This window comes from Hyaena hyaena, unplaced genomic scaffold (assembly GCF_003009895.1).
Source record: "Hyaena hyaena isolate Hyena2069 unplaced genomic scaffold, ASM300989v1 scaffold_172, whole genome shotgun sequence".
Taxonomy (NCBI): Eukaryota; Metazoa; Chordata; class Mammalia; order Carnivora; family Hyaenidae; genus Hyaena; species Hyaena hyaena.
In genome coordinates this window covers 229,005-244,454 of record NW_024080804.1, presented here as the reverse complement: position 1 = coordinate 244,454, position 15,450 = coordinate 229,005, and the positions used below count along the sequence as shown (strand labels likewise).

Here is a 15,450-nt window from a genome sequence, read left to right as displayed (position 1 = left end):
CACTTGTGGCTTCCCATCTTTTGCTACCACAAATGTCGGAAGAGATTTTTATCTCACGCGGAAGCCCCCAGAGTCTTGAATCCTTTCTGCATAGAACGAATGTAGAATGATGGGGTGAACAAACCAACATTACGGGGCGAGGGAGGTGTGGCCAAAAGGGAGCCGTGCTGCAGGGAGGATCCAGCAGGTGGCGCTGCAGGCAGCGGACGCACCTGGCCGGACCCGCCACGCCGCTCTTGCCGTGTGCGCCGACGGCGGCGCGGGGAAGAGCGTGGGGGGTAGGGCGAGTCATATGACCCGCTCGGCTTCCTGGCTTCGGCCGCCGCCGCCTGCCCGTGTCCGCCAGTGGTCTGCCGCGGCCCCGAGGAGCCGTTGAGGGGTCCGGGGCTGAGGCCCGCTCGTGTGCAGGCCGTCGCTGTTGCTGTCCGCGTCCGCCCGTCCGTTCTCCCGCCCGGCCGCCATCATGCTGGCGCTCATCTCCCGCCTGCTGGACTGGTTCCGCTCGCTCTTCTGGAAAGAGGAGATGGAGCTGACGCTGGTGGGGCTGCAGTACTCGGGCAAGACCACCTTCGTCAATGTCATCGCGGTGAGTGCCGCCCGCTCGCCGCCCCCGGGGCGCCGCAGCCCGCGGGTCCGGCCCGGTGCTGGCCCGAAGGCGGGGGCCGGGGCTCCCCTCAGCGCGATGGGGCGAGTGGGACGGAGGCTGGAGGCAAGGCGTTCCTGTCGCCTCGGCGGGGGCCGGGGTTTGGAGTTCGCGCGTGTTGCCGCCTGAGGTGTAGCGCCGATTTCGGCCGCCGAAGGGTTAATTCCATTTAGTCATGTTCTACAAAGGGCTGGGTCCACGACGCGACCGCGGCTTGGAAAGGGTAAAGTCGGCCTTGTCACGTTTTTCAGGATTGGGATTTCCTTGGGGCTTGCTTTTGGGGGAGGGTGGCACCCGAGCGCTTAACTCCGGCCTGTCCCTTCCCGAGAGGAGGGATTGGCGAGTCTCTCAGTCCCGTGAGAACGCGTAAGACTCGAGAGCGTCCCTCCAGTAGCCGCTGGGGACGGAGAGCCCCGTCGTGAGGAAAGCAGGGGAGCGGTGTGGGCCCCTTCCCGAATTCTGTGGGCAGCTGGCTCCTTGTGGTTCAGTTACTGGTTTTCAGTCGTTCCCCTTGGGGGGCCGAGATCGAGTTCATTGCTGCCGAGCTCCCTGGGAGAGACTGAGGAGAAACCCTTGCAGCCAGTCCGCCCCACGGGGGCCCGCAGCCTTTACTTAGCCAAACAGTTCGGGGGTCTCTGCTTTTCCGGAGCCAGTGGTCCGAAGAGTTGCATGGGTAGTCGCTTAACTTGCTTGAAAAAGAAGGAGTTGGTCTTTGGTGAGAGTGTTTCTTGCTTGGAGGGGAGTGAAGGGAAGGAGCTGGGCAGGAAATGGGTGTCTGGGATGGAAATTGCCCTGGGAACCTACATATAGGGTGGTGTTTATTCAGCAGTGATTGGCTGAAGGATGATTATTAAATTTTGTTTGGGTGGTTAGTTGGGGAAGGCATAAGAGAGATTCTCTTCGGTCTTTCGAGGCCAGGAGTTGATGTGACTCACTCTTAGCTGATAGGTGCTTGTACTTGTCAGGGGGGAGCTTTAGAATTATTCTACAGAGGGGTGGCAGCCGTTCTTCCACCTTCTAGATGGTGGTTGCAATCCTTATTTAATGGACTAGTTGCCCAACTGGTTTGGTTACAGGAATGACAAACACAGCTCCTTTGTGGGAGAAGACATGTAACGTGTGACTCTCAGTCCCGCAGTAGTAGAGTAGCAAGAGTGAGTAAGATTTGACGAAAAAGATTAGCAGAGATCCAAACTTCCTTTGAAGGATGTTGCATATAAGTATAAAGAAATTACCTACTTGTTTGGCTCCTTTTGCGATAAGTTTTTATTTTTATTTTTTTGGCTTGAGATGACTGTCTTTTCAACAGGTAGAGTGGAATGTGCTTGTGTTAATACGTTAAAAAAAAAATAAAACCTTTGGATTCAATATCCATAGTAGAGCTTTTATATGAGGTGGGAAAGTTAAAACCTGAGTTCACGATACATTTTCTGGTATCCCTTGAGGTAAAAATTAAAGTCTCCTTGTAAACCCTATCCTTTTGACAAAACTGAATTAACACACAGTGTAGATATAGGTCTGTCACTACAATTAGTTGTTGAATTTGTTGCAGAGAAGTAGTTATGCTTCAGAAATCTCAAGCAAATCTCTGAAGAACTTCTAAAGACATAAGCATGAACATCATGCTTGCTTGCTTGCTTGTTTATTTATTTATTTATTTGTAGACAGCGTAGCTTAATATTAACGAGCAAGAACTTTGAAGTGCAGGAGGAACCCCGGGTGTGCAGTCTGGCTCTGCCACTCAGCCTTGTATCCTCTTTCAGCCCTTGCTTTCTCAGCTATTAAGTAGAGGTAATAATATGTTTCTGAAAGAGTTGTTTTGCGGAGTAAATGAAATGACAGATATGCCCAGCACTATGCCTACCCAAAGACGGGGCTAGGTAAGCGGTAGCTGTTATTTGTAGTGGATACACTCCTTTACTGCAGAAACTGTTTTGAAAAACATCCAGAAGGGAATTAGCCGTGGTCATTTCCTTCTTTGAATCTAATTTATCCAAACGTGGGCTCCAGTAGTGGATTTATGGATTGTGGTTATGATCATATCATGTACTCTCCTCCTCCCCCCACCCCTAATTTTTTTTTTTAATTGTGTTAGATTATTTTAACAACAGAGCTTCTGGAATGCTGTTGAACTTAAAATGAACCAGTGGTTCTGTTTTGTTTTGTTTTTTTTTTTTTACTTTAGACTGTTCTTTTTTCTTGATGTTTATTTTTGAGAGGGAGAGCACCAGAGTAAAAGGAGAAGGGACAGAGAGAATCTGAACCAGGCTCCAGGCTCCTGAGCTCAACTCCCACTATGTGAGATAATGAGCCGAGCTGAAGTTGGACTCTTAACCAACTGAGCCACCCAGGCATCCCTAGCCTATTATTTTTGAATTATAATTATATGGGTTAAGTTTGGTTTAGAAAAAAATCCGGACTGTATTTGCTTATAACCTTTAAGATGCTGACAAAAAGAGACCTTAATAAATTTAACACCTTTTAAAAAAAATCTGACTGTAACCTAATCTGTGATTATTATAGACTATATTGAGGATGAGGAAAAGGTTAGTAATTAAAGGTGATGCTACAGACTTTTAGATAAGAACAATGTTTCCAAAATGGTGAATTTAGCCTTGTCTTTAAAAAAATTACTGCACTGTTCTTTGTGTTTTGTATAAAATGTTTGATTTATAGACTCAGAAATACAGATGGGTTGAGTGTGTCACTGTAGAAAGTTGGCCATTTATTTACTCACATTCAGCAAGTAACTTAGGCATGAAAAGCTTCAGGTGAACTCCGTTTTTTTTTTTTTTTCAGGTAAAAATTAACTTTTTGTAAAAATGAAATGTGGCTTTATCTTTTTCCTTAAAAGTTATGAAAAATTTCATGTTGTTTAACTTACTAGAAAGGTTTGTGTAGGGTTTGGTCCATTCTGAAATCAGGTAGTCTATTTACAGAGAGGTTCAATCCTAAAATTCATATTCTTGTGGTTTCAAAACTTCAGTGATGCTCCATTTGATCTGATATTTTTACATTGAGACCCTTAACGTACATAGTGTACTCTTGGCTTTTACATTAAAAAAAGAAGCCCCTCTAGTCTTTAATTTTCTCGTTAGTGTTAGGGTATGAAATACTGCCCATTGCTAACTATTCTGGCAGTTATTGCATAATAAATCACGTGTCCTTTATGTGTAATGTTTGTTGAGTAATCTTTATTTTTAACAGCGACTCTTACACGGGTTATAGGATAGTTACTAAGAAATGTTTAGTAGGATTTACCAAGGTGTTCTAGGCTAACTTTTATAGACACTGTGTATTTTTGAAATGAGTAAAATAAAAAATTTGTATTAGTACTTCACAGGTTAATTCAAGGAAGAGTTTATTAACTGTTGAGAATTAGGAAAAGGAGATATTTTGAAAGATTGTAGAAATTTGAACCCAGAATATATTTTTTAGAGTTTCTAGAAACTTTAATTAGGTGGTCTAATTTTTACTCTGATTTTATAGATGTAGCTAGAAGATTCAGAAAAGTAAGTGAAATTCCTAAGGCAACAAAGCTAATTAGCAGAGATAAAATTAGAACCTATGGCCAGTGTGCTTGTACTTCTTTATCTGCCTCTGTAAGATCTAGCTGAGATTAGAATCCTAGAGCTGTGGATTGGAAAATCTTAATCCTTTAAATATCTTTTTTCATTTATTTGTACATAAATATGCTCTTCTTATGAATGTGGATAACATTTTGTTCTATTTTTTTTAAAGCTTTATTTTATTTGTTTTTGAGAGAGAGAGCACGAGTGGGGGAGGGACAGAGAGAGAGGACAGAGGATCCAAAGCAGACTCCACGCTGCGGTGGCTCCAACTCACAGACTGAAGATCATGACCTGATGGTCCTGGTTGGGTGCTCAGCCACCTGACCCACCTAGGTGCCCTGAATCTGGATAACATTTTAAATCCAAGTATCTTAAGCATGTTGGTTAACATTTGAGGACTATTTTATGTATGTGTGTATTTATATTTGAGGATATGAATTAGGGGAAGGAATGATAAATTTGTGTAAAATAGAAATAGTGGACTGTTATAATGTTTGGACATTTAAATAACTGGCTAACAGCGATTATTGGGTTATTGAGCTATGTCCATTGTCTTTAAAAAGCAGAAATAGAGGCTCAGTTGGTTAAGCATCCTACTCTTGATTTGGCTCAGGTCATGATCTCATGGTTCTGTGCTGACAGCCTGAAGCCTGGTTGGGAGTCTCTCTTCTCCCCTCCCCCCACATGTGGGCTCTCTATCAAAATAGATCAACATTAAAAAAGAAAAGAAATAAGTCTGGGTTTGATCAGAGTGTTTATTATTTAGTTATTTAAGGATAAGAATGGCAAAAACAGTTTTTAAAGAAAATACAATATGGCTTAAGTGTAAAGGTTAGTAAATTTGAAACTTTAGAAACTAGCCTTCCAATGAGGTGGTCTTCCAATTCACATTAGGGGTTGTGGAACACGAGGCATCCTGCCAAGGAGCTTCACTCTAGGCTCTTTATCCTTCATCCCCAGTCCCAGTATTTTTGCCATGCAGACCTAGAGTCTCAAAAGCCAAATGTTCTCATGAAGAAGCTGGTGCAATAATGCATTTTAAATTACTGACTTAGGGGTGCCTGGGTGGCTCAGTAGTTAAGCGTCCAACTCTTGGTTGTGGCTCAGGTTATGGTCTCCCTGATTGTGAGATCCAGCCCCACATTGGGCGATGCTAACAGTGTGGAGCCTGCTTTAGATTCTCTCACTCTCTCTGCCCCTTCCCCCACTTGTGGGCATGCTCTTTCTCTCTCAAACATTCCAAAACAAAAAAGGAATTTTTAAATTGCTGACTTAGAATATATCTCACAATTTGAGGCACTTTTTAACTTTCTCAGAGATAAAAATGGGTGGTAAGGAGCATGGATACAAAATGGATTGCAACTATAAAAACTAGTTACTTAAGTTTATTTTTAGAAATTTTTTCTGACTTTCAAAATAATACAGGGTCATTAGTAGAAATTTGAAAAAAATAGCATAAAGTAGGAGAAACCACTTGTGGTCTTCATCATCCAAAGTTTTCAAAATATTCCCTTTTTGAGGGGTACCTGGGTAGCTCAGTCAGTTAAATGACTCAATCTCAGCTCAGGTCATGATCTTGTAGTTCCTGAGTTCAAGCCCTGCATAGAGGTTTCTGATGACAGTGTAGCCTGCCTGGGATTCTCTCTTCCTCTCTCTCTTCCCCTCCCCCACTCTCTCAAAATAAATTTAAAAAAAGTATTCCCTTTTTGTCCTTTTTAAATGTATACATCTAGATACTTTTAAACTTAAAAAAAAGTTTTGAGATGATCCCTAGATTTTTTTCTTAATTACGGTGTATGCATTTTTCTGTGTGTAAAGTCATTTTAATGCCCTTATTCTCTTCTGGCATATCATGTGGCTATACCATAATATATTTGATTGTTTCCTTATTATTGGACATTTGAGTAGTTTCCAGGGTTTTGCAATTGTAAATCAGTTTGATCTGCATTTCCTAAGTATGAATTCCAGAGTTACATCATGGGGTCAAAAGATAGAAACACATTTCATGTCAAATGGCCAAATTGCTGTCCAGAAAGTATGTCCTACTGACAGTGTCTTCTGAATAGATTTAATGTATGAAGTTGGAATTAAGCTAAGCACTCATTCTGTTATTTTTAGGGCAAAACATACTTAGTTTTGTTGATAAGTAAAGTAAACCAGAAGTATTTTTGAACTATTTTATTAGGCAATTGCTCTGTTTCTGTGTTTAATGTTTAAAGAAGTATCTGTTTATGTTCAGCTTGGACTGAGACTATAGAGAACATAATTCCTTTTTCAATTTTCTTTTTTATTGAACTTTGCAGGCAAGTCTTATAAATACAGCTGATCTCCTTTAGCTATCTGGATCTAATTTGTTTTAAACTTACTGGTGGATTGCATTAGGAGTTTGTATTCCAGGAATCCGGCATATTTCCATGCAGTCCTTACTGAATCTTGTCCTATTATGGTATAATGCTGCTTTTTGTGAGTGTTAAATATTCTTTTCTAAATCAGAATCTAAGAACATTTGCCAGGGAGACCACTTTTTGAGGCTATAAAATAGGATTTTTTTGGGGGGAGTGTATGTGTTTTAATGTTTATTTATTTTGAGAGAGAAAGAGAGAGAGTGAGAGAGAGAGAACAAGAACACGCATGAGCAGGGGAGGGACCGAGGGAGAGGGAGAGAATCCCAGGCAGGCTTTGCACTATCAGCACAGAACCCTGCAGAGCCTGATGGGGGCTGGATCTTACAAGCCATGAGATCATGACCAGAGTCGAAATCAAGAGACTTAACTGACTGAGCCCTACAGGTGTCCCTAGTGTATGAAATTTTTTGAATGAATAGCTTGGGTATCATTTATAATTATAAAAGTTGATTCGTGTTCTTTGCTCATATATGAAAAAAGCTATGGAAAGTACTAACATTTGCTAAATAGATCAAAATTAAATGACAATTTTAAGCATTTATTTTTTTAAAAAAAATATAATTTACTGTCAACTTGACTTACATACAACACCCAGTGCCCATCCTAAGTGCCCTCCTCAATGCCCATCATCCATTTTCTCCTCTCCCTCACAGTCCCATGGACCTTTAGTTTGTTCTCTGTATTTAAGAGTCTCTTGTGGTTTGCCTTCCCTCTTTGTAACTATTTTCCCCCTTTCCTTCCTCTATGGACTTCTGTTAAGTTTCTCAAGATCCACATATGAGTGAAAACGTGTATTTGTCTTCTGACTGACTTATTTCACTCAGGCATTTAGTTTTTCTGAGATGTAACAAACCAAAATTGGAATCTCTAATGAAATAATGTGAGTTAATTTCTTTCTTCAGAGTCAAAACCACAAAGCTTATATTCTATTGTGCTATTTTTTTTAAAGGTTACACTGTTTCTTAAATTAGACATTGGATCTTGTATTTGGATCCGATTTCATAGTTTGTCTAGTTTTATACACTAGAATAACATTCTTCATATTCCAAAAGGAATTTTTTACATTAAAGAAATCTAAGCTTTAGAGTTAATTTAAATTAATTTATGTTTTAAGGTTCATTTTAAAATCCTCTCTAAGAATACTGTATTTTTAAAAAATTAAAATTCTAGCAAAAGAATTTTAGGTTTCAGGTATCAGAGTAGTGACTTGAAAATTGAAGCCCTTTTAAGGTATCAGAGTAGTGACTTGAAAATTGAAGCCCTTTTAAACTGGGTTGGAAAAGTAATCATTTTTTTTTTTTTAAATCTTGGATGATGATTGATTGGCAAAATAATTCTAAAAGTGTGTTTTTAACCAATTTACTTGATAACAATTGCTTTAGCTTTACCAAAATAATATTACTGAAGAATATATTGGAGCCCAAATTTGTCAGCATATGGATGTGGTATGAATGAGTTTGTTTGGAATATGTTTAAGTGGCTGCATGAGTTAGAATGGCATAGAGGTTAGTAATTGAGAGCCAGACTGTTGAGGTTCAAATCCTTACTTTTTGACTTGTGTTATTTTTGGCAAGTTATTTAACTCCTCAGTGTCTGTTTCCTTACATGTAAAATGGGAATAATAGTAGTTTCTATCTCATAGTTGTTATAAACTTATAAAACATTTTGAACAGTGTTCAAAACAAGGCATATAATATGAAAGTGCTTCATAAATGTTAGCTGCTAGGTTATTGCATTGTGCTCTCCTTGAGGTCAGGGATTTCTGTTGCTTTTGTTCACTGGTATATTCCTGTTCCTTGAAACAGTGCCTGACACATACTAGGTGCTCAAATATATTTTCAAATAGACTTATTCAAAATAAAAAATAAAGAAAAATATCTTTATGAATCCATATTCCCATTTTCATAGAAAGTATGCAAAGTGTAGCATAGTGTTAAGAATGAGGGTTAAGAATGCAGCTTTATAGTACAAGATAGAGAAGTAGACTGATCCCAGCAGGAAGAAGAGAGTGGCCCTTGGCGGTACTACCTGCCCTCTAGAAGTTAGGCAGCTTATACAAGTGTATGCTTAGATTGTCATTTTAAATTTGGATAAGACCATAATACTGGCATCTGTTTACATGTGATTGCTTTAATTTTTAAACCAAGATTTGTGACTAGAGTCAGTTTAATCACTATCGACAGCCATAAATTTGCAATGCCAACAGGCAGTATACTGTGTGGTGGCAGGTAGCCCATCCTCTCCTAGATGAGGAGTGGGCCCTTCAGGCTACATGCAGCCTGTACCAAAGAGCTTTTGGCAGAGTTTCCTCTCTGAAGGGGGCTTAAGGTCCGGTTTAGATACTGGTCACTAGACCTACCTTTTCTTGACAGCTCATTTTATCTAGCGAATGTTTGAATGCACATATGTTGACTACATTATTCTTAAGTAGTTCTTATCAGAGGAAAAGCCGGGAAATGGAAGAAACCTACTTTTTTCCCTGCTCCAAAATCTAGTTGTTTGACTCCCAGGTTTTGGTTTCTTTATTTAATTGTATTATTTTTTTCATTCACTGGCTGAATTAAAGGACTTCAAACATGTTTCTTTTGTTTTTTAAATTTTTTAAATGTTTTATTTATTTATTTTTTTTATATTTTTATTTATTTCCAGGAGAGAGAGAGAGAGAGACCGCGTGAGTAGGGGAGGGTCAGAGAGAGAGGGAGATACAGACTCTGAAATAGGCTCCAGGCTCTTAGCTAGCTGTCAGCCAGAGCCCAACGCGGGGCTCAAACCCATGAACTGCGAGATCATGACCTGAGCCGAAGTCAGACGCTCAACCGACTGAGCCACCCAGGCGCCCCTAAAACATTTGTTCTTAAAAAGAATACACATAATCCATATTTTTTAAAAAGAGGGTAGATGTAGGACGCCTGTGTGGCTCAGTTGGTTGAGCTTCTGACTTCGGCTCAGGTCATGATCTTGTGGTTTGTGGATTCGAGCCCCGTGTTGGGTTTTGGAGCCTGTTTTGGATGCTCTCTCTCTCTCTCTCTCTTTGCCCCTCCCCTGCTTGTGCCTTGTGCACACGCGCTCTTTCTCTTTCTCTCTCTTAAATAGATGCTAAAAAAAACTATAAAAAGAGTATAGATACATAAATAAAAAATAATCTTTAATACCATTAGGATTTAATCACTATTAAACTGTATATCCTTCTAATTTTTCTCTATTCCTTTACATATATATATAAATACACGCACACAAATAATATACTTTTTTTTTTGTTATTGACATATAATTAACCTATAACATATTATCTTCAGGTGTATAATGTAGTGATTGCATATTTGTATACACTGCAAAATGGTAATCCCAGTCAGTCAGTCTAGTTGACATACATCACCATGCATAGTTAAATTTTTTATCTTAGGATGAGAACGTATAAGATACACTTTTTAGCAACTTTCAAATATGCAGGGTAGTACTATTAACTATAGTTACCATGCTGTACATTACATCTTATTAATTTTATAATTGGAAGATTGTACCCTGTGGCCCCTACACCTGTTCACCTGTCGCCTCCCATCCTCCCCCTACTCCCTGCCTCTGGCAACCAACAATTTGTTCTGAGTCTTTTTTTTTTTTTTTTTTTTAAAGATTTCACATAGAAGTGTCTTTCTCTTTCTTTCTGACTTATTTCACTTAGCATAATGCTCAGTATATGCTTTCTTGATAACAGTGGCAGGATCATGTTGTATATACTTAGTCATCTCATGTAGTCTATTTGATTTATCTATTTTGATGGCTAATAGGCAATTCAAGTTTAATCAGCTCAAGGTGGAACTTTTGATCCCCTTCTGCCTCATTCCAGGGGACAAAAATCTATCCTTTTATAAAAAATATTAAATGAAATGGATGCTAGAGGCTTTAATTAATTTATAGACATATTTTGGTTGCAGGCATTATTTTCCACTCTTCGGTGATGAAATATTTGTGCCTAAGACTTTGTTTTTGCAATTTTCTTTGGAGTGTCTGAAGGTGGGCCAGTTTGACCAATTTTAACTTTTGCATGCTCATCTCATCCTGTCTGTAGCATGTAATTTCCCGATTTAGGATTGATGATATCACCTCCATCATAATTTTCACCACACTTACCACCTTAAGAAATCGTCTTGTTTATTGTCTTTGTCTCTTTTATGAATGTGTTGTTTTATGAATGTATATTCCATAGGGGCATACCTTTGTCCTTTTTTCAGTACTGTATTTCAGTACAAAGCAAGATGCCCTGCATATAATAGGTTTTCTAAATATTGAGTGAAGGAATGTATATGAAACATAGTGTATCTGTTTTATGTATACTTAAACTGTGTGCAAAGCATTATGATAGATGATTCATAAATGTATCAGACAAGGTTTTTTATGGTAGCGTATGTGGCTCATAGTAGCCATGTATAGAATAGAAATATTAAGTGCCTTAAGACTGGCACAAAATGCTTTGGGAATCTCTTAACCCTGGCCTCACTAAGACTTTGGGGGTGTTTAAGAAAGGCAGTTTAGTGGGGCTATGGTGGGAATGGCCACTGAGTTGAGCTTTGAGAATAGAGTAGTTTTCGTTTATCCATGAGTATTTGAAGTAGTGTTCTAGGTAACATAGATATAATGAGGAACAAAACAGATGTGATTCCTTCTCTTGTGCAGCTTCCAGTATTATGGAGGGAAGAAAAGATGTTCAAGAAGGAAAAGGGAGAGTAGCAAAGGCACAACTGAGGGCAAGAAATTTTGTTGAATTAAGTGTAACTTGCATGAAGGAGAAAACAGGAGACTGGAAAAGTAGATCTGTATGCGTGCGGAGCCACTGAAGTTTTTATTTTTGTTCAGGGGAATGAAGTAAGACTGTTTTCCAAAGGATTAATTTAGTAGCAATATATAGAGCCATGAAAAGGAACTTGGTCACAAGGTTATTACAAAGGTCTGATTGAGAGGTAATGAGTGGGGGGAGAGTTAAGGAGTAAGGAAAATATGAGCTTTATTAGGGAAGTAGAGTAGGTATGATTTAGTGGTTGAATCAGATATGCAGGGCAAAGGGGGATTTGTAAGGAGTTGAGTTGGGGAATATGGTTGTGGGATCAAGTAGTGGATATGGGGTAGAGAACAAGGAATGGGTTTAGAAGAGATAGGGATGAATTGAGTATAAAATGTATTTTTATGATTAATGATATAAAGGGAATTTGTATTTGGGAAGGGCATTCATGCTATTATTTTTAGATATAGTGGGACTAAAACTGAGAATTGAAATTTTATCAATTCATATCTTTATCTTAGTAGTAAGGGATTTAGGAAGTAGTTGAGAATTCATTCCTGGTTTCTCTTCTAAAGAACATTGTAGAATATTTTCTTTCTTGTGATTTGTGTCAGTTATCCTACCCTGCTGACTACCTATTTTGCAAATGTTTTAATAAGCAAGGAGTAAACAAGAATGTTCTTTACTCTTCCAGAATTTCAGTTACGCTATCTTGACTTGTTTGTGGGGTTATGTACATTAGTCTATGCCTGGATTGCAGGCTGCCCAGAAGATGTCCTAATCCATAGGCCCTTGAGGCAGCTGAATGAAGGCTGTATATTCAGAGCGGCTCAGGCTCTTGTAGGCTTGGAAGCCTTCCTGATTTAATTTAAAGAGGAATGATTCTGTCCTTGGAAAGTGTCTGATTTCATTTCATATACTGTCTTCCTACTGAAGAGAAAAGCTGGTATGTATAATTTGTTGTGCTTTAAACATAAAGGATATCTGATGTCTTGGGATTTCAGTTGTGATTTTTCTTAGTGCTGGGTCAATATGTAGATAGTCTTAGTCTCAGGATATCATATTTCTTTCTTACTGGGTTACAGTACTGATTATTTTACTATGTGATTGAAAAGACACACTGTGGTCCTCAGTCCTCCTATCCCAGTTAGGCTGTTTGTTATCTGCTAAGAGATTCATTAAGTACAGTCTTTTGTGGACTTGACAGTGCTGCTCATCTTAGATCATGTGGACATTATCATATAACCAAAAAGGAACTGGCTGTACCATCTATGCCATGTCATTCTTAAGGGTTACTGCAAAGAATGTTCTTGGACATCCTACTCTTTCTTAACTATCCTTTTTTACTATCTGTCTACAACATAGAAGGAGTATGCAGCGAAGACCTATTCATTTATGTAGTTAGTGAAACGTTTGACTGTTTTATAAAGTGCATACGCATAGGAAGCATTGTATGATTCTTTGGTCTCCTTGTCAAGTAGATACTCACTTGCCTAAGAAAGGTGAAAAGAGGTTAAGAGACACAGTTTTGAGATAAATCTGGAATGCAGTTCTAACTCAGCCTGAATGTTCTAGTCCACAGAACTATGATGAATACTGTTTACAGACAAATCCTTTAGGACCTTAGTTTACCACTTGATACAGTACAGCTTTTCCAAGTTCTGTGACTGAGACTAGTTGGGAAACTGGATGTCACCTCTTGTGGTGTTCCTTAGACATTTTTATTTTTAGCTTTCTTTGGCAATTCATACTTTAAAGCTATTTTACTGATCGGTGTAATACTTTTCTATATTATGCTCCCTAGGAACACTTGTTAATTTTAGTGGTGTGTGTGTATGTATTTGGCAGACTTTGGACTGGGTGTTGCTTTTTTTTTTTTTTTTTAATATTTTTATTTATTTCTAGGAGAGAGAGAGAGAGAGACAGCGTGAGCAGGGGAGGGTCAGAGAGAGAGGGAGATACAGACTCTGAAACAGGCTCCAGGATCTGAGCTGGCAGTCAGCACAGAGCCCAACGCGGGGCTCGAACCCACGAACCGCGAGATCATGACCTAAGCGAAAGTCGGACGCTTAACCGACTAAGCCACCCAGGCGCCCCGACTGGGTCTTGCTTTTGCCAGTGAAAATTAGCAAGATGGTTGTGAGGAGGAGGAGGAAGCAGGCCTTGAATGAAATACATGTTAGAGTATGTTGATGGAGAATGAGACACCCAAGGTACCAACCCATTTTCCTTTGTCTGCGATACATTATCTCTTGATCCTCCTTTTCCCTTAGACAGCACTGTCTTAAACAGATTGTTTAGGTCCCGTATCTGTGGAGCCTTGCCTTAACTCGTTTCCCAGACAAAGCTAATTGCCCTTTGCTCCCTTTTCATAGCATTTTGTTAAAAATTGTATTTATTTGCACCAATCTTTTTATCTGTTTCTACTTCCAGACTGCAGACTTCCTTGTTTATATCCCTTAAATGTAATTCTGTGCCTGACTCAGGAGGTGCTCCATAATTATTGACTTACTCAAGTGAAGCAGTGTAGTGTATTGTTTAAGTATGTTGAGTCAGACATGCCTGCATTTGAATTGTAGATCTGTCAAAGCTGTGTGACCCCCTCAAAGTTTCAGTTTCTTCATTGGTGATTTGGGAATGAGAGTAGCTGCCGCATGGGCTCATGGTGTGAGGTAAGATAAATCAGCAGAATACCTGGCATAAATGCTCTGTAGTTGTTAATTATCACCATGGTTGGTACGATATTTGGGGAGAAGGGCCAGAACATGTGCTCCAGTTAAATGGCAGATGAAATGGATCCTCCCTCACCCCTCAAGTAAGCACTGAATTCGAGTTCAGTTTTGGAGGAGGATGAAAGGATGGAGGTCGGAGGTCTGCTGGGCGTTAGGGACCAGTTTTTGAATCTTGAAGGTTCTGTCATTGTAAGAGAAATTAAAATCACAGACTGTCCTTTGCTGTAATCCATTACAGATGTGCTAGGATGCTGGTCTATTTGTTTTGTCTTCCTGTTGGTAAGTATGGTAGTGGTTATTGGTTTTGGCTTGGTGGAGTACTAAATTGGTACTTTACTATGTATGCTTAGTAGTATCCAGTTATAATCTCTCAGTTGACCATTGAGTTTGTTTTTTGTTATTCCTGTGTTTGAGCAACGTAACATGGACTTCAAGCTTCTGTACAAATAATGACCTTTGCTTATTTATCAATAGCCAACTCTCAAATGTGTGAAGCATTTTTATTCAAATAGAAGGTATCATTAAGGTTTTGAAATTCAGACTTGGGTTCAAATCCCAGTTTTCCTGCTGTGTGTGTGAGCTTGCTCTCAAGTTTTCTTTTCTGTAAAATGAGGGCAATAAAGTGAATGGTGTCATGTTACTGTTAACAGTATTACTATTTGTTATTAATAGTGTAAGTCAGTGTCATATGTTTTAAGCTAATAACAATGATGTATTCTTGATGCAGGAATCACATCTAACTGGAAAACATTCTTGTCACTCCAACCTCTTCCTGCACTTTTAATTCCCTTCCAGGCTCCCCACCTGGATGGTAGTAAGTGGGGTTGTAGACAGCTACTGAATAAATAATGATGTTGGTGTTTAGAAGACATGGCAGTTTGGAACTTGAGCATTGTACAATGACTCAGTATTTCATGACTGCCCATCGTTTAAGAGCTGAGTTTCAGTATGAAGCAATGCTGATAACACTGAGTGGGCTAATGGAGTAGCCTTAGAATGTTTAGTGTTTCTTAAGGGACACCCAGAGAGAGCCAGAAGGTGAAAAATAACCATTGAAAGGGAGATGTATTCAGGCCATGGCCTTTTCTGCAGCCATACCACTGTACTGCCAAACTAATAAATGTACAAGCAGAGATGTTTCTACTGATAAATGAATAAATGGCGGCAAGACCTGAGGTGTTCTAGTTTAAAGGAGGGGCGCCTGGGTGGCTCAGTCCATTGGGCGTACAGCTTCTGCTCAGGTCATGATTCATTTTGTGAGTTCGAGCCCCGCTTCAGGCTCTGTGCTGACAGCTCAGAGCCTGAAGCCTGCTTTGGATTCTGT

The 15,450-nt window shown here is 39.5% G+C and overlaps 1 protein-coding gene across 1 annotated transcript in view; it reads left to right on the top strand.

Moving 5' to 3' along the window:
- The first annotated feature begins 287 nt into the window (after positions 1 to 287).
- The window catches only part of ARL8B (ADP ribosylation factor like GTPase 8B), a 55,499-nt gene continuing 40,336 nt past the window's right edge, over positions 288 to 15,450 (top strand). Inside the window, exon 1 of the mRNA XM_039240287.1 lies at positions 288 to 586. Within this exon, the coding sequence (XP_039096218.1) occupies positions 464 to 586 (123 nt within the window). The 5' untranslated portion in view covers positions 288 to 463. The remainder of the gene's footprint in view (positions 587 to 15,450) is intronic.